General features: G+C 44.4%; 1 protein-coding gene across 1 annotated transcript in view; it reads left to right on the top strand.

The window, feature by feature from the left end:
- LOC142697804 (uncharacterized) overlaps positions 1-22,486 on the top strand; it is a 96,545-nt gene that overhangs the window by 59,080 nt on the left and 14,979 nt on the right. Inside the window, exons 2-8 of the mRNA XM_075847689.1 lie at positions 6,973-7,136; positions 7,613-7,786; positions 10,877-10,955; positions 11,078-11,175; positions 11,897-11,975; positions 12,101-12,198; positions 12,365-12,464. Coding sequence (XP_075703804.1) covers positions 7,059-7,136; positions 7,613-7,786; positions 10,877-10,955; positions 11,078-11,175; positions 11,897-11,975; positions 12,101-12,198; positions 12,365-12,464 — 706 coding nt within the window. The 5' untranslated portion in view covers positions 6,973-7,058. The remainder of the gene's footprint in view (positions 1-6,972; positions 7,137-7,612; positions 7,787-10,876; positions 10,956-11,077; positions 11,176-11,896; positions 11,976-12,100; positions 12,199-12,364; positions 12,465-22,486) is intronic.

Below are 22,486 nucleotides of genomic sequence, written 5' to 3' on the forward strand. Positions count from 1 at the left end.
GTGTGCGGTAATATATACGGGGAGCAGCGTGTGTGGTAATATCTACAGGGAGCAGCGTGTGTGGTAATATCTACAGGGAGCAGCGTGTGTGGTAATATCTACAGGGAGCAGTGTGTTTGGTAATATCTTCTGGGAGCAGTGTGTGTGGTAATATCTACAGGGAGCAGTGTGTGGTAATATCTACAGGGAGCAGTGTGTGGTAATATCTATAGGGAGCAGTGTGTGTGGTAATATCTACAGGGAGCAGTGTGTGGTAATATCTACAGGGAGCAGTGTGTGTGGTAATATCTACAGGGAGCAGTGTGTGGTAATATCTACAGGGAGCAGTGTGTGTGGTAATATCTACAGGGAGCAGTGTGTGTGGTAATATCTACAGGGAGCAGTGTGTGGTAATATCTACAGGGAGCAGTGTGTGGTAATATCTACAGGGAGCAGTGTGTGTGGTAATATCTACAGGGAGCAGTGTGTGTGGTAATATCTACAGGGAGCAGCGCGTGTGGTAATGTCTACAGGGAGCAGTGTGTGTGGTAATATCTGCAGGGAGCAACGTGTGTGGTAATATCTACAGGGAGCAGTGTGTGGTAATATCTACAGGGAGCAGTGTGTGTGGTAATATCTAAAGGGGGCAGTGTCTGTGGTATTATCTACAGGGAGCAGTGTGTGGTAATATCTACAGGGAGCAGTGTGTGTGGTAATATCTACAGGGAGCAGTGTGTGTGGTAATATCTACAGGGAGCAGCGTGTGTGGTAATATGTACAGGGAGCAGTGTGTGGTAATATCTACAGGGAGCAGTGTGTGTGGTAATATCTACAGGGAGCAGTGTGTGTGGTAATATCTACAGGGAGCAGTGTGTGGTAATATCTACAGGGAGCAGTGTGTGTGGTAATATCTACAGGGAGCAGTGTGTGTGGTAATATCTACAGGGAGCAGTGTGTGGTAATATCTACAGGGAGCAGTGTGTGTGGTAATATCTACAGGGAGCAGTGTGTGGTAATATCTACAGGGAGCAGTGTGTGTGGTAATATCTACAGGGAGCAGTGTGTGTGGTAATATCTACAGGGAGCAGTGTGTGGTAATATCTACAGGGAGCAGTGTGTGTGGTAATATCTACAGGGAGCAGTGTGTGTGGTAATATCTACAGGGAGCAGCGCGTGTGGTAATGTCTACAGGGAGCAGTGTGTGTGGTAATATCTGCAGGGAGCAACGTGTGTGGTAATATCTACAGGGAGCAGTGTGTGGTAATATCTACAGGGAGCAGTGTGTGTGGTAATATCTAAAGGGGGCAGTGTCTGTGGTATTATCTACAGGGAGCAGTGTGTGGTAATATCTACAGGGAGCAGTGTGTGTGGTAATATCTACAGGGAGCAGTGTGTGTGGTAATATCTACAGGGAGCAGCGTGTGTGGTAATATGTACAGGGAGCAGTGTGTGGTAATATCTACAGGGAGCAGTGTGTGTGGTAATATCTACAGGGAGCAGTGTGTGTGGTAATATCTACAGGGAGCAGTGTGTGGTAATATCTACAGGGAGCAGTGTGTGTGGTAATATCTACAGGGAGCAGTGTGTGTGGTAATATATACAGGGAGCAGTGTGTGGTAATATCTACAGGGAGCAGTGTGTGTGGTAATATATACAGGGAGCAGTGTGTGTGGTAATATCTACAGGGAGCAGTGTGTGTGGTAATATATACAGGGAGCAGTGTGTGTGGTAATATCTACAGGAAGCAGTGTGTGGTAATATCTACAGGGAGCAGTGTGTGTGGTAATATCTACAGGGAGCAGTGTGTGTGGTAATATATACAGGGAGCAGTGTGTGGTAATATCTACAGGGAGCAGTGTGTGTGGTAATATCTACAGGGAGCAGTGTGTGGTAATATCTACAGGGAGCAGTGTGTGTGGTAATATCTACAGGGGGCAGGCAGTGTGTGGTAATATCTACAGGGAGCAGTGTGTGTGGTAATATCTACAGGGAGCAGTGTGTGTGGTAATATCTACAGGGAGCAGTGTGTGTGGTAATATCTACAGGGAGCAGCGTGTGGTAATATATACAGGGAGCAGTGTGTGTGGTAATATCTACAGAGAGCAGTGTGTGTGGTAATATCTACAGGGAGCAGTGTGTGTGGTAATATCTACAGGGAGCAGTGTGTGGTAATATATACAGGGGGCAGTGTGTGTGGTAATATCTACAGGGGGCTGTGTGTGTGGTAATATCTACAGGGGGCTGTGTGTGTGGTAATATCTACAGGGAGCAGTGTGTGTGGTAATATCTACAGGGAGCAGTGTGTGTGGTAATATCTACAGGGAGCAGTGTGTGGTAATATCTACAGGGAGCAGTGTGTGTGGTAATATCTACAGGGAGCAGCGTGTGTGGTAATATATACAGGGAGCAGTGTGTGTGGTAATATCTACAGGGAGCAGTGTGTGTGGTAATATATACAGGGAGCAGTGTGTGTGGTAATATCTACAGGGAGCAGTGTGTGTGGTAATATCTACAGGGAGCAGTGTGTGTGGTAATATCTACAGGGAGCAGTGTGTGTGGTAATATCTACAGGGAGCAGTGTGTGGTAATATATACAGGGAGCAGTGTGTGGTAATATATACAGGGAGCAGCGTGTGTGGTAATATCTACAGGGAGCAGTGTGTGTGGTAATATCTACAGAGAGCAGTGTGTGGTAATATCTACAGGGAGCAGTGTGTGGTAATATTTACAGGGAGCAGTGTGTGTGGTAATATCTACAGGGAGCAGTGTGTGTGGTAATATATACAGGGCGCAGTGTGTGTGGTAATATCTACAGGGAGCAGCGTGTGTGGTAATATCTACAGGGAGCAGCGTGTGTGGTAATATCTACAGGGAGCAGTGTGTGTGGTAATATCTACAGGGAGCAGTGTGTGTGGTAATATATACAGGGAGCAGTGTGTGGTAATATCTACAGGGAGCAGTGTGTGTGGTAATATATACAGGGAGCAGTGTGTGTGGTAATATCTACAGGGAGCAGTGTGTGTGGTATTATCTACAGGGAGCAGTGTGTGTGGTAATATATACAGGGAGCAGTGTGTGTGGTAATATCTACAGGGAGCAGTGTGTGGTAATATCTACAGGGGGCAGTGTGTGTGGTAATATCTACAGGGAGCAGTGTGTGTGGTAATATCTACAGGAAGCAGTGTGTGGTAATATCTACAGGGAGCAGTGTGTGGTAATATCTACAGGGGGCAGCGTGTGTGGTAATATCTACAGGAAGCAGCGTGTGTGGTAATATCTACAGGGAGCAGTGTGTAGTAATATATACAGGGAGCAGTGTGTGGTAATATCTACAGGGAGCAGTGTGTGTGGTAATATCTACAGGGAGCAGTGTGTGGTAATATCTACAGGGAGCAGCGTGTGGTAATATCTACAGGGAGCAGTGTGTGGTAATATCTACAGGGAGCAGTGTGTGTGGTAATATCTACAGGGAGCAGTGTGTGGTAATATCTACAGGGAGCAGTGTGTGTGGTAATATCTACAGGGAGCAGTGTGTGGTAATATCTACAGGGAGCAGTGTGTGTGGTAATATCTACAGGGGGCAGTGTGTGGTAATATCTACAGGGAGCAGTGTGTGTGGTAATATCTACAGGGAGCAGTGTGTGGTAATATCTACAGGGAGCAGTGTGTGTGGTAATATCTACAGGGAGCAGTGTGTGTGGTAATATCTACAGGGAGCAGTGTGTGGTAATATCTACAGGGAGCAGTGTGTGTGGTAATATCTACAGGGAGCAGTGTGTGTGTGTGTGTGGTAATATCTACAGGGAGCAGCGTGTGTGGTAATATCTACAGGGAGCAGTGTGTGTGTGTGTGGTAATATCTACAGGGAGCAGCTTGTGTGGTAATATCTACAGGGAGCAGTATGTGGTAATATCTACAGGGAGCAGTGTGTGTGTGGTAATATCTACAGGGAGCAGTGTGTGTGTGTGTGTGGTAATATCTACAGGGAGCAGCGTGTGTGGTAATATCTACAGGGAGCAGTGTGTGTGTGTGTGGTAATATCTACAGGGAGCAGCTTGTGTGGTAATATCTACAGGGAGCAGTATGTGGTAATATCTACAGGGAGCAGTGTGTGTGGTAATATCTACAGGGAGCAGTGTGTGTGGTAATATCTACAGGGAGCAGTGTGTGTGGTAATATCTACAGGGAGCACTGTGTGTGGTAATATGTACAGGGAGCAGTGTGTGTGGTAATATCTACAGGGAGCAGTGTGTGTGGTAATATCTACAGGGAGCAGTGTGTGTGTGTGTGTGTGTGGTAATATCTACAGGGAGCAGTGTGTGGTAATATCTACAGGGAGCAGTGTGTGGTAATATCTACAGGGAGCAGTGTGTGTGGTAATATCTACAGGGAGCAGTGTGTGTGGTAATATCTACAGGGAGCAGTGTGTGGTAATATCTACAGGGAGCAGTGTGTGGTAATATCTACAGGGAGCAGTGTGTGGTAATATCTACAGGGAGCAGTGTGTGTGGTAATATCTACAGGGAGCAGTGTGTGTGGTAATATCTACAGGGGGCAGTGTGTGTGGTAATATCTACAGGGAGCAGTGTGTGTGGTAATATCTACAGGGGGCAGGCAGTGTGTGGTAATATCTACAGGGAGCAGTGTGTGTGGTAATATCTACAGGGAGCAGCGTGTGTGGTAATATCTACAGGGAGCAGTGTGTGTGTGGTAATATCTACAGGGAGCAGTGTGTGGTAATATCTACAGGGAGCAGTGTGTGTGGTAATATCTACAGGGAGCAGTGTGTGTGGTAATATCTACAGGGAGCAGTGTGTGGTAATATCTACAGGGAGCAGTGTGTGGTAATATCTACAGGGAGCAGTGTGTGGTAATATCTACAGGGAGCAGTGTGTGTGGTAATATCTACAGGGGGCAGTGTGTGTGGTAATATCTACAGGGAGCAGTGTGTGGTAATATCTACAGGGAGCAGTGTGTGTGGTAATATCTACAGGGAGCAGTGTGTGGTAATATCTACAGGGAGCAGTGTGTGTGGTAATATCTACAGGGGGCAGGCAGTGTGTGGTAATATCTACAGGGAGCAGTGTGTGTGGTAATATCTACAGGGAGCAGTGTGTGTGGTAATATCTACAGGGAGCAGTGTGTGTGGTAATATCTACAGGGAGCAGCGTGTGGTAATATATACAGGGAACAGTGTGTGTGGTAATATCTACAGAGAGCAGTGTGTGTGGTAATATCTACAGGGAGCAGTGTGTGTGGTAATATCTACAGGGAGCAGTGTGTGGTAATATATACAGGGGGCAGTGTGTGTGGTAATATCTACAGGGGGCTGTGTGTGTGGTAATATCTACAGGGGGCTGTGTGTGTGGTAATATCTACAGGGAGCAGTGTGTGTGGTAATATCTACAGGGAGCAGTGTGTGTGGTAATATCTACAGGGAGCAGTGTGTGGTAATATCTACAGGGAGCAGTGTGTGTGGTAATATCTACAGGGAGCAGCGTGTGTGGTAATATATACAGGGAGCAGTGTGTGTGGTAATATCTACAGGGAGCAGTGTGTGTGGTAATATATACAGGGAGCAGTGTGTGTGGTAATATCTACAGGGAGCAGTGTGTGTGGTAATATCTACAGGGAGCAGTGTGTGTGGTAATATCTACAGGGAGCAGTGTGTGTGGTAATATCTACAGGGAGCAGTGTGTGGTAATATATACAGGGAGCAGTGTGTGGTAATATATACAGGGAGCAGCGTGTGGTAATATCTACAGGGAGCAGTGTGTGTGGTAATATCTACAGAGAGCAGTGTGTGGTAATATCTACAGGGAGCAGTGTGTGGTAATATTTACAGGGAGCAGTGTGTGTGGTAATATCTACAGGGAGCAGTGTGTGTGGTAATATATACAGGGCGCAGTGTGTGTGGTAATATCTACAGGGAGCAGCGTGTGTGGTAATATCTACAGGGAGCAGCGTGTGTGGTAATATCTACAGGGAGCAGTGTGTGTGGTAATATCTACAGGGAGCAGTGTGTGTGGTAATATATACAGGGAGCAGTGTGTGGTAATATCTACAGGGAGCAGTGTGTGTGGTAATATATACAGGGAGCAGTGTGTGTGGTAATATCTACAGGGAGCAGTGTGTGTGGTATTATCTACAGGGAGCAGTGTGTGTGGTAATATATACAGGGAGCAGTGTGTGTGGTAATATCTACAGGGAGCAGTGTGTGGTAATATCTACAGGGGGCAGTGTGTGTGGTAATATCTACAGGGAGCAGTGTGTGTGGTAATATCTACAGGGAGCAGTGTTTGTGGTAATATATACAGGGAGCAGTGTGTGTGGTAATATATACAGGGAGCAGTGTGTGTGGTAATATCTACAGGGAGCAGTGTGTGTGGTAATATCTACAGGGAGCAGTGTGTGTGGCAATATCTACAGGGAGCTGTGTGTGTGATAATATCTACAGGGAGCAGTGTGTGTGGTAATATCTACAGGGAGCAGTGTGTGTGGTAATATGTACAGGGAGCAGTGTGTGTGGTAATATGTACAGGGAGCAGTGTGTGTGGTAATATGTACAGGGAGCAGTGTGTGCGGTAATATCTACAGGGAGCAGTGTGTGTGGTAATATGTACAGGGAGCAGTGTGTGTGGTAATATCTACAGGGAGCAGTGTGTGTGGTAATATCTACTGACCTGTCCGGTGAGGTGATGACTACATCCAGATGGAGATTGAATGGAGAGGTGACCACACATGTGCACGACTCTCTCCATTCACTTGTATAGGAGTTCCAGAAACAGCCGAGCACGGCCAGAGGTGGAGCCGCATCTATCAGACATTTCTGGCGTATCCTGGGGAGAAATGTCCGTGTTGGGAATACCCCTTTATTCCATGTGGTGACGGCTCTGAGAAGATGTTTCTCTCAATGATGAATAAGTGAGGTTCTGTATGTCACACATGATGATGTCCCCTGTATGATCTCCATCTTCTCCTTTCTACATAAAGACGTCTGCAGTATTAGATCCTCCAGTTCCTCCAGTTTTCTCGTCTTCTCCTCCACAACGTTCCTTCTCCTGAATGACCCACCAAGGATGGACAAGGACAGGAATGAGATGAGCAGAAGAATATTAGACTTCACCTTGGAGATCATCTACCTGTTGAGCGGAGAGGTAAACTTTTCTACATTATAGAACAAGTCACACATAGGGAAGGGACAATACATAATAGGAAGTAATAGGAAGAATCCCGTGTCCTGTATAACAGAGTCCAGACCTTCCAAGTGACGTCAAGAAGCTGAAGATCAGCCACCAATATGGTCAGTTATGTGTCATGTCACCAATGCAGCAATAGTAATGTTGTAGAGCAATGAGAATGACCAGGAACCAGGAGGATCAGGATGACCTCTATATAGAAACATAGAAGATGACGGCAGGAGGAGAGCACATGGTCCATCTAGTCCCCCCAATATTATTTCCTTTTTAGTTTTGGCCTCGTTCTATTTTCTCAATGTCTTTTTGTAGGTGAGGTCTCCAGTATTACTGATGTGGGGGCACTAGAGCTCTATACAGCGGGGTTACAATCTCCCTCTTTCTACTGAGGGGGGAATACTGTGTTCAGTTCTCTAAGTGTCTCTCTCCATACACAGGAGTACACAATAGTGAAGAAGACATCGGGTGACTGTACGACTCCCATCATCCATGAGTCAGGAGGATGGCGCGGTAGTCAGAGCCCCATCACAGAGCCTCCCCCTCACTCCCGGATACATGAGAAGAAGATCTTAGAACTGATCTACAAGATGACTGAGCTGCTGACTGGAGAGGTGACACTGCTGGGAATGCTGGGAAATTCTACAGTAACCGCACTGGAGGTGTCTGGGTGATGACTGTATCATTGTGTGTGTCAGGTTCCTATAAGGTGTCAGGATGTCGCTGTCTATTTCTCCATGGAGGAGTGGGAGTATCTAGAAGAACACAAGGATCTGTACGAGGAGGTCATGATGGAGGACTACCGGCCGCGCACATCACAAGGTGAGATATAGATATAGAACTTATATATTATTATGTTTGTTGTTGAAGTGTTTATTTCGTCATGTGAAGTATATACAGACATGTGATTCCTGATCTCTGATCACACATTCCTCGCTTTGCTGCAGTGCTGCACTAGGGGATGGTCACGGATTTGTAGTAGAAGTTTCCATATAACTGAATGTTGTTGTTTCTGCAGCAGGTACATGAGTTTTTATTAACCACAATCAGATGAGTGGGACAGTGACTTGTGTGTGTGAACATAGTCTTATATAACCAGTGACTGATCTGCGCCGCTCTTATAATCTCTCCTACATGCGGAGTGTAAAGTTCTACCGTGTGGGAACAGAGGACAGGACAATTATGTGGAAAGATGTTCTGCAGGTTCAGTGTGAGATCTACTAATACTGGAGTCTTCTCTTCTGCACATGGATGAGACGTTCTCCTGGTATTTCCATTTTTGCTTCTAAATACAGCAATCGTCTGCGCTGCCGGCTGCTCATAACTCTGCATTAGAGTTCACATTATATTGTGCAGCGCAAGCGGCTGTTCTGGATACTGGAACCATGGAGACGAGCAGGATTAATGCAGAGTTATGACCACCCGGCAGCACGGACTATGGGTAGTCAGTGCTGTAGTTATCCCTGGACATTGATCCACGGATTAATTGTGATTTCCAGATTTGGATTCCGGGGAGGAGTTTTTCCCCTAATGAGACAATTGTCATCCACCTCATGGGGGGTTTTGCCTTAATCTGGATCAACACGTTGGGATTATAGTTTGGACTTGATAGATTTGTGTTTTTTTTGTCATTCTTATTAACTATGTAACACAGAATGTATGGAGCAAAATTTACCACTAATATAAAGTACAATGTGTTCCGAAAAAACAATCTTAGAATAATGATCTTCATTATTGTAATCCTGTATTTTTATGGATTTGGCTGTACGCGAATGATCCAGCTTCTGTGTATAGAGGAGACATAAAAACGAAAAAAAAGTTTTAATAAAAGTCAATTAAATAAAAAACATGTTTAATCACCTAAAACAAATAAATATAAATGTGTGTGTGTGTGTATATATATATATATATATATATATGTGTGTGTGTGTGTGTGTGTGTGTGTGTATATATATATATAAATATGTGTGTGTGTGTGTGTGTGTGTGTGTGTGTGTGTGTATATATATATATATATATATATATATATATGTGTGTGTGTGTGTTTTCTTTGGTTGCAGGGAACTCTTATCCCGCCACTTTTAAGTGTATCCGCGACCACAGAACGCAGATGCAGTTAAATAATTTGGCAGAGCAGGGAGCCGAAGGTTCCCCACCATTCACTCTTGTAGGCCACAGTCTACTTTAGGCCTGCGGCTTATAAGGTGCTGGCACCTCGACACAGAGTGAGGACCTCAACATTGTAATTTTGGCTGATCAGTAAACATAGAAGTGTAGAGGGAAGTAGGGATGCACGATGCATCGAAACTTCGATACTGTGTATGCGCACTTGTTGTCATGAGCGGGGCAATGGCTGTATTACACAGCCGCAGCCCATGCTCCATAACTGCGGAGATCAAAGAAACCTCTCAACTTTGCCGCTATTCCCCTGAATGCTGTGATCAAAACTGACCACCACCGCAACATTCAGGGGAAAATGAGATCACATCACAGGAATCTCTGTGACGCGATTGAGGGACATACCATATATGGGCAGACAGCCCAGGGTCCATTGAGGGCCCCCAGGGCTGTCCTACCATATTTCCTGTTGTTAGGGCATACTTAGGTATGTCCTAACAACTGCCTGTGTACTATCAGTGCACAGGCAGTTAATGTACTGGCATATACATATTTGCCAGTACATTAAAGTTTAAAAATAAAGTAAAAACATAAATTTAAAAAAATACACCTACACCTTTTCTTACAATAAACATTAAAATAAGTCTCAATACATAAAATATTCACGTATTCGATATTTGCGCGGCTGTAATAACCTGCACAACATTTTTTTTGCATCATTTATGATGTGTACGCTGTAAAAAATGAGGCACGAGATGTGATGATGAATTTAACCTCCATGTGCCTCACATTAAGGCCTTATTTACACAAACGTGTTTATGTAACTCAAAGGGGCCGTTCAGACAGTCCGTGATTTTCACGCAGCGTGTTCGCTGCGTATAACTTACGACATGTCCTATACTTGAGCGTTTTTGCGCATCACGCACCCATTGAAGTGTGCCGTGCGTGATTCGCACTACAATTGTTAAATAAATGCAGGAAAAAAAAACCACCACATTCATTGCAGTTTCTAAGCATCAAAACTGCGTGTCAAAAAGATGCCATATGCGTGAAAATCACGCAGCCACGCACCAAACCCTTATGACACACGGTACTGCAACGTGCAAAAAACGCACACGTTCATGTGAATTTTCGCCTAATGGTAATTAACCCCATCATGTACCTTACACATTAACCCATTATGACTGAGAAACATCAGAAAACTCACATGAGAAAACAGAAGAACTTTTTTATTTTTATTACTGTTGGCAAAATATTGTTTTGGTATTGAAATCGCAATACTAAACTAAGTATCGGTATCGAAGTCCAAATTCTGGTATCGTGACATCCCTAGAGAGAAGTGTCTGATATATGGACAGATATACAGTAGTCATGTATTCAGTCACTGTGTGTTTCCTACAGATGGATCCAGTAGGAGAAATCCACCAGGGAGATGTCCCAGTCCTCTGTATTCCCAGGACTGTCCAGAGGAAAATCACAATGTCCCAGAGAATCATCAGGTAGATGGTGCCAATGTCTCATCTAAATATGACTATAAAGTAATTATCCCAAAGTTCATGCTATATTTATTTTTCTCGTTTGTTTAGGGTGAAAATCTGATTGATATTAAGGTTGAGGTTAAAGATGAAGCAGAAGAGGAGACGGATGTAATGGCTGATCAGCAGTGTAAGGAGGGGGGATGTTCATTAGTTGTAAAGACAAACCTGTTTTGAGGGTCACCTAGATACAACTCCCATCAACTCATCATCACTTGTAAACTCTATTCCGCCACTGTGTGTTTCCTACAGATGGATCCAGTAGGAGAAATCCACCAGAGAGGTGTCCCGGTCCTCTGTATTCCCAGGACTGTCCAGAGGAAAATCACAATGTCCCAGAGAATCATCAGGTAGATGGTGCCAAGGTCTCAAAAAAATATGACTGTCACAATCCGTGGGTATGTGGACCTATCAGGCCGCACTGCCTTAGCGGAGTAGCATCTGGCCAAACAGTCTATAAAGTCTATGCAAAGTCCTACAACAAGAGTACCAGTAATAGTCCAGATAGTAGCAGAGGCTTAGGCTTAGATGAAACTTGAAGGTATGTGACGCCACACGTGGCAGATGATATCAGGCGTGGCAGATGACGCCAGACGTGGTGTATGACTGCAGACGTGGCAGATGGCACAACACGACTCCAATACTAGAAGAGGCACAGGAACAAATACAGCACGGGATACAGGTAGCAAGGCACGAGAACACCGAGAACAGGATACGACTAAGGGACCATTTGCTAAGACTAAATCGTGAATACACAACAACGCTTAGGCAAAGAGTGGAAGGACAGGACCCTCTTTATTTTACAGGGGTCGATCTAGGGATAATTAACTAATTCTTTACATGTGCATACGCCGGCCCCTTAAGACCGGGAACAAGCTCGCGCGCACCCTAGTGGTTACTGCAGGTCAGGGCGGCCGCATGTGCTGGCATCTCCGGAGAGGGACACGTCGGCAGGAGGAGACAGGTCTGCGGCTGTCAGCAGGTAAGGGGAGGTGGCGGTCCGCGACCGTTACAATGACTATAAAGTAATTAACCGGAAGTTCATGCTATTTTTTTTTCTTGTTTGTTTAGGGTGAAAACCTGATTGATATTAAGGTTGAGGTAAAAGATGAAGCAGAAGAGGGGACGGATTTAATGGCTGATCAGCAGTGTAAGGAGGGGGAGACTTTTATTAGTTGTAAAAGAAAAACTGTTTTGAGGGTCACCTAGATACAACTCCCATCATCTTATCATCACTTGTAAAACATCTATTCCATCACTGTGTGTTTCCTATAGATGGATCCAGAAGGAGAAATCCACCAGAGAGATGTCCCAGTCCTATGTATTCCCAGGACTGTCCAGCGGAAAATCACAATGTCCCAGAGAATCATCAGGTAGATGAAGCTGAGCCCTATACCAGATCTATATAGGGGGGTGTGGAGCTTTTTGGTCCTGCGGTCATAGATGTGGTCATAGATTTTGGTGGTTTCTTATGTTGATCTGTTAGATTCTTCACACTCTCTGTTGTATTGTACTGAATTGTTACATATGTGAAATCAGGGGGAAGATCTGACTAATAATAAAGCGGAAGATGAAGCAGAAGAAGAGCGGGTGAGGGGCGATCAACCGTGTAAGAGTGAAGTGGTGGAGGAAATTCCAGGTCAGTAATCAATTTAGAAAGTGAATTGGGAGGTTTGGTAAGGTGGGGTTCCTCCTTAGTTCTACATTACAGTAACACTTCAGACAATGTGTTATATACAGTGCAGGACCTGAGGGAGCTGTGACTGCACATAGAAGTTCTCTACAAGGTGTTCTATGAAACCGGTCATGCACTAGGCTTAGTATCAGATTTTGGGAGGGGCACCAGGAACCTGTAAAAATTACAATAATTCAATACATTAGTATGTCTGACGATCGCTGGTTCAAATCCCCTGCAGGGACTCATAAAAAGTGTTAAAAATAGTTAAATACATTTTTTATTGGTGTACTAAAAATAAAAAATGTCCCACTCTTCCTTTTAAAGTATTGTAAAAAAAAATTGGTATCACCGCATTTGTAAAAGTCTGAATTATTGCAATATAACATTATTTAAATCGCATGAACACCGTAAAAAACATTAAACTGACAGAATCGCTATTTTTTGGTCACCTTAGTGCTAAAGAATAATGTAATAAAAAGTGATCAAAAAGTTGTATGTACCACTAAAAACTACAGCGCACCCCACAAAAATAAGCTGTTACGAAGGGTCTGTGGACCCACTGGGCCGTACCGCCTTGGCGGTAAGGCAGCTGGCCAACAGGGCGCAGGTCTGAGTCTATAGTATATAGGATACCTGTAGCAGCACGGACAGTAGCTTGGCAGGAACTAGGCAGCAGGTGGACGACAGGCGTGTGTAGGCAGTCAAGCGTGGTATCCAGCACGGCACGACAATAGCAAGCACGGCACTAGATCGGGATACAGGAACAGGAAACACTGGGAGCAGAAAACACTAGGGGACCAATTTGTATAGACAGACTAAGGAAACACAACAACGCTCAGGCATAGAACTAGGGGGCTGGACCCCTCTTATAGTCCAGGGTACTCACGGGTCAAAGGTCGTCCATGAGGTCCGGGGCGCGCACGCTCGTCCCCGCTCTTAAAGGGGCAGTGCGCGCACCGGACCTCATGGACGACCTTATTGGATCCGGCACAGGTGAGCGGATACGAGCGCTGGCGTCTTCTGAGGAGGAGGCTGGGGCTAGCGCTTGCCGACTCGTGACTGCGGCTGTCAGCGGGAGGTTGGAGCTGACAGCCCGCAGCCACAGACATTACAGTATCCCCCCTCTTACGCCCCCTCTTCTTGGGACCAGAGCGAAAGAGAAACTTCTTCAGAAGAGTAGGGGCATTGAGGTTCTCCTCTGGCTCCCAGGACCTCTCTTCGGGACCAAACCCCCTCCAATCCACCAAATAAAAGGTCTTTCCTCTCACTCCCTTGGTGTCCAAGATGTCCGAAGGGCCGCTGGGGGCAACCGCAGGGCCGTGAGTCTTGGAATAGCGGTTTATGATCACAGGCTTCAGGAGGGAGACGTAGAAGGAGTTGGGAATCTTGAGGGTAGGAGGCAGCCGAAGCTTGTAGGCGACAGGGTTGATCTGTTGCAGAACCTCGAATGGTCCGAGGAACCTGGGGGCAAATTTACATAATGGCACCCTCAGTCGGATATTCCTACACGACAGCCAGACTTTAGTGCCAGGACGGAACCGAGGAGGCTCTCTTCTCCTTGTGTCAGCCTTCCGTTTCATGCGGTCCACTGCGATTAGGATGGAGGATCGAGTCTGCTGCCAGATCTGCAGAAAGTCTCTAAACGTGGAGTCCGCTGCAGGTACCTCGGAAGTATCAGGCACCGGAAGAGGCCATGTTAAGGTACTCTATAAAGTAATGTGATGTCAAGGATAGTTACCTATGTTAGCAATGAATACATTTATATACTATATATTTGGCAGGAGTGTTTACATCATGACAGATATATAATGTGAGATTTATTGGAGGCCATGTTGGTCTAATACTTTGTTTAATTGTATTACTGAAATGCAAAAGTTGAGACTCTGCGAGTCTGTGTTATTACTATATTATTATTTTACAAAACTGTTTAATAAAAAACTATTGAAAACAGGCACCGGAAGAGGAATTCGTGGATGCTGGCCATAGACAATGCAGAACGGAGTATTCCTATTAGACTCACTGGTGTGATTGTTATAGGAGAACTCCGCCCATGGGAGCAGCTGCACCCAGTCATCATGCTGCTTGGAGATGAAGTGGCGTAGGTAGTTCTCCAAAATCTGATTGATCCTCTCGACCTGACCATTAGACTGAGGATGGTAGGCAGAAGAAAAGTCCAACTTCACGCCAAGAAGTCCGCAGAGGGCTCTCCAGAACCTCGAGATAAACTGAACCCCCCGATCAAACACAATATGCTGTGGCAAGCCGTGCAGGAGGAAGATGTGTTGAATAAATAATTTGGCCAACTGAGGAGCGGAAGGAAGGCCGGTCAGAGGAACGAAGTGGGCCATCTTCGAAAATCGGTCCACCACTACCCAGACAGTACTGCAAGCAAAGAGAGGCAGGTCTGTGATAAAGTCCATCGCTATATGCTGCCAGGGAGCATTGGGCACAGGCAATGGCTGGAGTGGGCCAGCAGGTCTGGAGTGGGTGGCCTTGTTGGCTGCACATACAGCACAGGAAGAAACGAAGTCCACAATATCTTTGGGCAGACTGGGCCACCAGAAATGACAAGCAATCAAATCCCGAGCCTTTCGTAACCCCGCGTGACCTGCCAGTCTAGAGGAGTGACCCCAGCGGAGGATTCTTCCACGATCAGCCATGCGCACAAAAGTCCTCTCAGGAGGAATGTCTCCAATCTGCAGGGTACTGACCGAGACAATGCAGGATGGATCGATAATATTCTGTGGATTCTCAATAGTGTCTTCTGTCTCGAAAGACCTGGACAAGGCATCGGCCCTCACATTCTCTTCGGCCGGGCGATAATGAAGCTCAAACAGAAACCTTGCAAAGAACAGTGACCATCTGGCCTGACGAAGGTTCAGCCGTTGGGCCGTCTGGAGGTAGGTCAGATTCTTGTGGTCCGTAAAAATCAAGATCGGGTGAGCTGCGCACTCCAGTAGATGTCTCCACTCCTCCAGAGCCAATTTGATGGCCAGTAACTCCCGATCCCCAATCGAGTAGTTGGGTTCTGCGGAAGAGAAGAGCTTAGAGAAGTATCCACATGCCCTTGGGACCTCTCTGGAACAGGAGTACACCAGCATCGACAGAGGATGCGTCCACCTCCAACGAGAACTGTAGGGAAATGTCTGGATGATGGAGGATAGAGGCTGACGTGAAGGCACTCTTCAGGCTGTTGAATGCGGACTCTGCCTCGGCAGTCCACACCTTGGCGTTCATACCCTTCTTAGTAAGTTTAGAGATGGGAGAAGTCAGTGAAGAGAAGTTTGGAATAAACTGCCTGTAAAAGTTAGCAGATCCCAGAAAGCGCTGTATGGCCCTCAAGCCTTGAGGACGTGGCCACTCCAGGACAGACTTTACCTTCTCAGGGTCCATCTCGAGGCCTCGATTTTAGACGATGTAGCCCAGGAAGGGTAGAGCATCCTTGTCAAATACGCACTCCTCCAACTTGGCGTACAGGCGATTCTCCCTTAACCGTAGCAGAACCTGACGGACATGTCTCTGGTGCGTCACAGGATCTGGGGAGAAAATCAAGATGTCATCAAGGTAGACTACAACACAAACATATAGGAGGTCACGGAAAATGTCATTAACGATCTCCTGGAAGACCGTGAGGGCATTACACAGGCCGAACGGCATTACTAGTTACTCATAGTGTCCATCACGGGTGTTTTTTTTTAATTTTATTTAATTTATTGTTATTTTTCAGACATAACATAAACAAAAACAAGTTCGTTTTTACATACATATTCATATCTTATAATAAATACAAATAAGTATTAAGTTGTCATTTCCACTATTCAAACAGATACAATAAAAACATTAAGGAGAAAGAAAAAGTAAGGAAATAAAAGAAAGAAAGGAGAGAGAATACAAAAAGCAAAAAAAAAAAGCAGTTATGATTTTTCCCGGGTGCAGTTTTGTTAAGTATCAACTGTATAAATGACAATGCGGAGCTTTATCCTTTACTTAATATTGTTAAATCCTTACAGCTATGTCCTGATGTCCTTACACCAATCAATTCGAAGAGCTTCCAATATTTATAACCTGAGAAGAAAATGTTCTTGAAGTGTTAGTCTGGCCATAACGTCCAATTATTTAAGAATTTCCCATATGAGTTAGAGCGAACCGCTACCATTTTTTCCATAGTATAATCAAATTGGACAAGGTTGGTTAATTCGGTAATAGTAATGGGGTCTGAAGATTTCCAAGACCTAGCTATCAACAATCTAGCTGCAAGAATGACATGCCCCGTTATGCACCTTAGATCTCTGGGAATGTCAACAAGACCAACAAAACACAACGCCAATGCAGGGGAGGGGCATATTATATAATGTAGGATGGTGGACAAAAATACAAAAGTAGCTTTCCAGAAACTAAAGACTAAAGGGCAATTCCACCACACATGCATATAGTCGCCTAACATGCCACAATTTCTCCAACAAAGGGGAGAGTAAGAAGGATTAAATTTGGTCAACAGCGTTGGTGTTCTATACCATCTAAGCAGTATTTTATGTGCTATTTCCTTAGAAATTTTAGGGGCCCAATTCATCGCCTGATGCCATTCTGCTAAGGTGATAACCACATTCAGTTCCGCCTCCCATTTGAGCAAATACCCTGGTTTAATTAATCTCTGAAAGTTAAAAATGGTAGAATAAAACTATGAAATACACTTCATTTTAGGCGTAGCAGAGTTGAAAGACACAAATGCACTTCTTGGGAATAGTCGCCCATCCAGGTTCCTACTTCTTAGAATATGACGGATCTGAAAGTATTTGTACAAATCATGAGTAGGTATACCATATATTTCAACCAATTTGTTAAAGGGCAACGTTCCCTTTGATTTGTAAAGGGAACCGATCGTTTCAACCCCAGCTGCCTCCCATTTTAGTACATTTAATTCCGGTGCAAAGGAGGAAAGGTACCGGAGGGGGTGACAATCAGACTTAGGAGTATGTGAAATCAAATATTGCAAGGAAACTATAGAAGCAACAATAGAAAGCCTGTTTATGTTCCTATTCGGGCATTTAGAACTGTCTAATGACAAAAGAGAAATTAGATGAGTCCCCAGTGTGGCCCTCTCAATTTCTACCCATTTAAGATCATTGTTCTCTGGGGTGGAGCCTAGCCGTCGAGGTCATGGCTGCTAAATGAGTTAGCTGCTACAACCTTTGCTCCGAACGGCATAATCAATGGTAACCGTCCGAACTGATAGCTCTTCCTTGGGGAAACGATAAGTAAAGGCCGGTGTGAGGAACTACAAGGCAACGACTTACCACCTGGCCGCCTGTCCGCTAGAGGACTGGACTGTCGGACTGTAGCCGGCTCCTCTCTGCTGTATATGCTGCTGAGCCTGGTGAGATCGCCGAGCTGAGGTCTTGCAAACTTGCTGAGCCCTGCTGAAATTGCTGCTAAATCTGCCGAAATTGTTGGGGTACATTGGAAAGAGGTACCCTTGAAGAAAGTACATAATGAAGGCACCCCTGGAAGAAAATTATACTAGGGAAGTATAATATTTCCGGCGCGAGGTCCGGCTACAGCGATCAGCTGTTTACTGACAAGGAGGCTGGGCTTCCGAAACCACGTGTCTCGGCGTCCCCGAAGGGAATTCACTTGCGGCTATGCTGTGCCGTGCTGTGTAGTGTTGTGCTGTGCCCTGCACCGCTCCGGGAGGGCGAACTCAAGAGAACTGGTAGTATGCTCGAAAGCCTAACTAAGTGACTGTATCTTGTAATCTGTCCGTGCCTAACTGTGCCTAGTTGTGACGAACTGTACTCAACTGTTCTCCACCGTGTTTAACCGTCTGTGTTCGGAGGTCTGGAGGTTGCTGTGGCTGGATTATGTTACCCGGGAGAATCTCTGTCTTTTCCGCTCCGTTTTCTTGGCAAGGGTCTGAAATTTGAGGTCGAAGCCAACGGTTGTAGTGGTTGTTGTTACAGTGTTTTTTTTTTACCCCTTTGTCTTACTTTTTGTACGTACGTTTCATAAAGTGGAGAGCAGTAAAAAGTACCAAAAAGATCAGTCTAAGGTCAGCCAAGATGACTAAACGTAAGAGTAGAACTGCCCCTAGGAAGCTGACAGAATATTTTGCCAATTCAGCCCTTTCCCAGGAAGCTGATTCAGTGTCCGTAATCTCTGATGCCCTGCAAGATGGGGTGAGCCAGCCTGCAAGCATACCTACACGAGATCTAACACAAGATGAAGTCCCATCTGAAGACGGGGCCTCTGGTTCTCCCTCAACATCAAATTGGGATACCTTCTCTCCCTTAGTTTCTCCAGCAACTAAAAGCCCTGCTCGTAAAAAATCTTTAAGGGTGGATGAATTTATGTTGCCACAATCAATAACTCGATGAACCTTGTGATATTAACCAGTTTCCCTCCTCTGACACCCCTATTACTGTGGACACACTAAAAGGAATGCTAATCTTGTTACAAAAGGGTATAGATAAAAGTGTGCCATCCCTGGTCAGTAAACCACAGTCTAACGTTAATTCTCTGGGCGAGTGTACTGACCATTTAGAACGCAAGATGGGAGACTTCACAACCGCCCATAATGAATTGGTGGATTCCCACAACGCTTTGGAAAATGAGGTTGTTTGGCTCAAGCACAAAGTCACAGACACTGAGGATCGATCAAGGCATAACAATATTAAAATTCGAGGCATAACAGAGGAGATATCTACTACAGAATTAGTTCCCTATTTGAGAAAACTATTCCTTGCTATAATACCATCACTTTCAGAATTGGATTTGATAATAGATCGGGCTCACAGACTACCAAAATCCAAAGCAGCACCAGAAAAGGCGAATCGAGACACGTTGGTTAGAATATATTTCTTCTATATTAAAGAGAGATTAATGTTTGAGACCAGAAGAACAGGTTCGCTCCCGCCTCCTTTTACTAAAATTTTTCTATTCCCTGACCTCTCAGCTGCCACTCTCCAAGCCCGTAGGGATTTTTCCCAAGTTACGAAAATCTTGCGTGACGTGGGCATCAAGTACAAATGGGGCTTTCCGCCAAAATTGCTGATTACACACAACAGGTCATTTATTACTGCTACTTCTGTGAAGGAAGGGATAGCACTATTACAAAAATGGTACATTCCTCTACCTGGTACTGTTCACAGAGTTGGGAAGGCCAACATAACTTCCACACTTCCCCTGGAATGGAAGTTAGTGAGCACTCGGCATCACACGACCTGATACTCTTTGTATATGTTGTCTTCTAGCCAAAGCTAGTATGGTGTCGATTATATCCTGCATTTGGTTAACTTAATTTTGATATTACTATCTGAGCAAATTGTATTCTTTTTTTTTTTTCTACTACATTTTTCTCTCTCCCCCCCCCCAAGAGAATGCAGTGCAGAATTCGCACTATGATTGTTTTCAACTTATTCTTATTTTTTCTTTATCTGTTTTCTTTTTCTGTTTCCTCAGCATGTACTCTCTTGTACATAATTTATTTATATAAAGGGGCAGTTTTGAATCAATTTCTTCAGAAAATTATGTTATTTAAGGTCTTTCTTAAAAAGAAGGGTTCCGAGGTTAGATCCTTGGGGTCTGGCTGGGATTTTCAGGCGCTCATCTGTATTCGCTTTTTAACCTATAGACATGGTATTAAAATTTTCTTCAATTAATGTCAGGGGTCTTAACAGCCCTTATAAGAGAAGCCTGTTGTGGCGTGAAGCTAAGGCCCTAAAATGTGACGTCTTACTGGTGCAAGAAACCCACTTCCAGGCGGAGAAAACCCCAACATTTTCAAATAAATATTTCCCACACATCTTCATCTCTTCATGTTTGGCTAAACGTAAGGGGGTTATGATTGCTATCAAAAATTAAGTCGCCTTCACTTTTAAATCACTTATAAGCGATCCCCAAGGAAGATATCTGGGAGTAGTATGTGAAATTAATAATATATTGTATACTATTATTAATGTTTACTTTCCAAATAAACGCCAACATCATTATTTGGTCTCTATATTATCAAAAATTAAAGCCGTAACACAAGGCATGCTGGTTGTAGGTGGAGATTTTAACATGATTATTGACCCGGATATAGATTGTACCACTAAAAACAGACAGACTTTCCCCTTTGCATCGACTCTTGCGGAGGAAGGTTTGTTTGATGTGTGGAGATGTCAACATGGGGGGGAGAGGGATTATACTTTCTTTTCTCCCCCACATGGTTCTTACTCCAGGATTGATCTGTTCTTGGTAAACAACAAGGCACTTTTACAATCAAAAGCTTCGGAAATCGGACAGATAACCTGGTCTGATCATGCACCAATTTTGCTCTATATAGATGAAAAAATGTCGCTCTCCCACCCGTCACAATGGCGCTTGAATGATTATATACTCCACCACCCTGATCATGCTACGAAACTGTCTAAAGAATTGTCACTATTCTTTGAAGTAAATGTGGGCTAAGTTCCCTGCCCTTTTACGGTTTGGAATGCACATAAAGCATTTATGACAAAGCTGTTAATTAAAGCTTGCTCTCAGGCAAAGAGAAAACGAGATTTTTAATATTAATAAGCAAATAACAGTTATAAATGGTAAAAATAAAGCTACACCTACACCGGCCTATTCTTCTGAATTGAGGTCCTTGCGTTTGTCATTGCAGTCACTGCTTGCAACTCAACATGACATTTATCTTAAACGGTTGCAAATGACTACCTACGTACATAACAATAGAGCTGGCGCTTTTTTGGCCAAAAGAATAAAACAGCTTACCCCACGTTCTCTTATTACTCACCTTATTGATAACCTGGGTAATAAAATAATAGATCCTGGGCAGATAGCTGATAAGAGTCAAGCTTATTATAACACTCTCTATAACCTATATATGGACGATAATACTTATCAGCCTTCACAATCGGAAATTGCGAATTTTCTACTTTCAGTTCCACTGCCCCAGGTTTCTCAGTCTCAACTTGCAGACATATCGGCTCCTTTCTCTGAACTCGAGGTACTGAAAGCAATATCATCGCTTAAACTTCATAAAGCTCCAGGTCCGGATGGGTACACAAATAATTACTATAGAGAGTATTCACAGATCTTAGCTCCCCAGTTAGTGCAGATATTTAACAAAGCAGCACAGGAGGATGCTTTCCCTATGGAAATGCTTTTGGCCACGGTAGTTACCCTCCCCAAGCCAGATAAGGACCCTACGTCCCCAGTTAATTTCAGACCAATTTCTCTTTTAAATACAGACATTAAAATATATGCAAAAATGTTCTCACAAAGATTGTATCACATTATCCCTCAATTGATTAATTCTGACCAAGTTGGGTTTGTGGTGGGTCGTCAGGTCTCTGATGGAACTCGGCGGTTCATGAACCTGATTCAGTGCATGGAGACCTCGAGAACGCCTTCTCTGCTTCTTTCTCTAGATGCGGAAAAGGCGTTCGATAGAGTACATTGGGGTTACCTGTCCCAACTTTTTGAACATTTTGGCCTTAAGGGAGGTATAAAATCGTCAATACTGCCACTATATTTGTCCCCCTCGGCAAGAGTTTTCTCCGCTGGGTTTCTCTCTGACCCTTTCTTAATAAGGAACGGCACACGTCAAGGTTGCCCACTTTCCCCAATCGTGTTTTCCCTAACAATGGAGCCCCTAGCAGAAGCAATAAGAGTTAACATAAAAATTCAGGGCATCAAAGTGGGAACTAAAGTCCATAAAGTCGGTCTTTATGCTGACGATGTGCTTTTGGTGGTCTCCGATCCTATTAATTCTCTACCTGCTATTCAAGACACGCTTTCCAAATTTAGTAAAATTTCATATTACAAAGTTAACTCAAACAAGTCTAAAATGATGGGGATTAGATTAGGTCAGGCTATGAGAACTTCTTTAATTACACGCTTTCCCTTTGAATGGAGTGAAGAGAGCATTACATATCTAGGTCCGTTTATTACAAGTTCGAGCTCGACATTATTTACAATGGACTACCCTCCGCTTTTACTTA

The sequence above is a fragment of the Rhinoderma darwinii genome, chromosome 1 (assembly GCF_050947455.1).
Source record: "Rhinoderma darwinii isolate aRhiDar2 chromosome 1, aRhiDar2.hap1, whole genome shotgun sequence".
NCBI classification, from domain to species: Eukaryota; Metazoa; Chordata; class Amphibia; order Anura; family Rhinodermatidae; genus Rhinoderma; species Rhinoderma darwinii.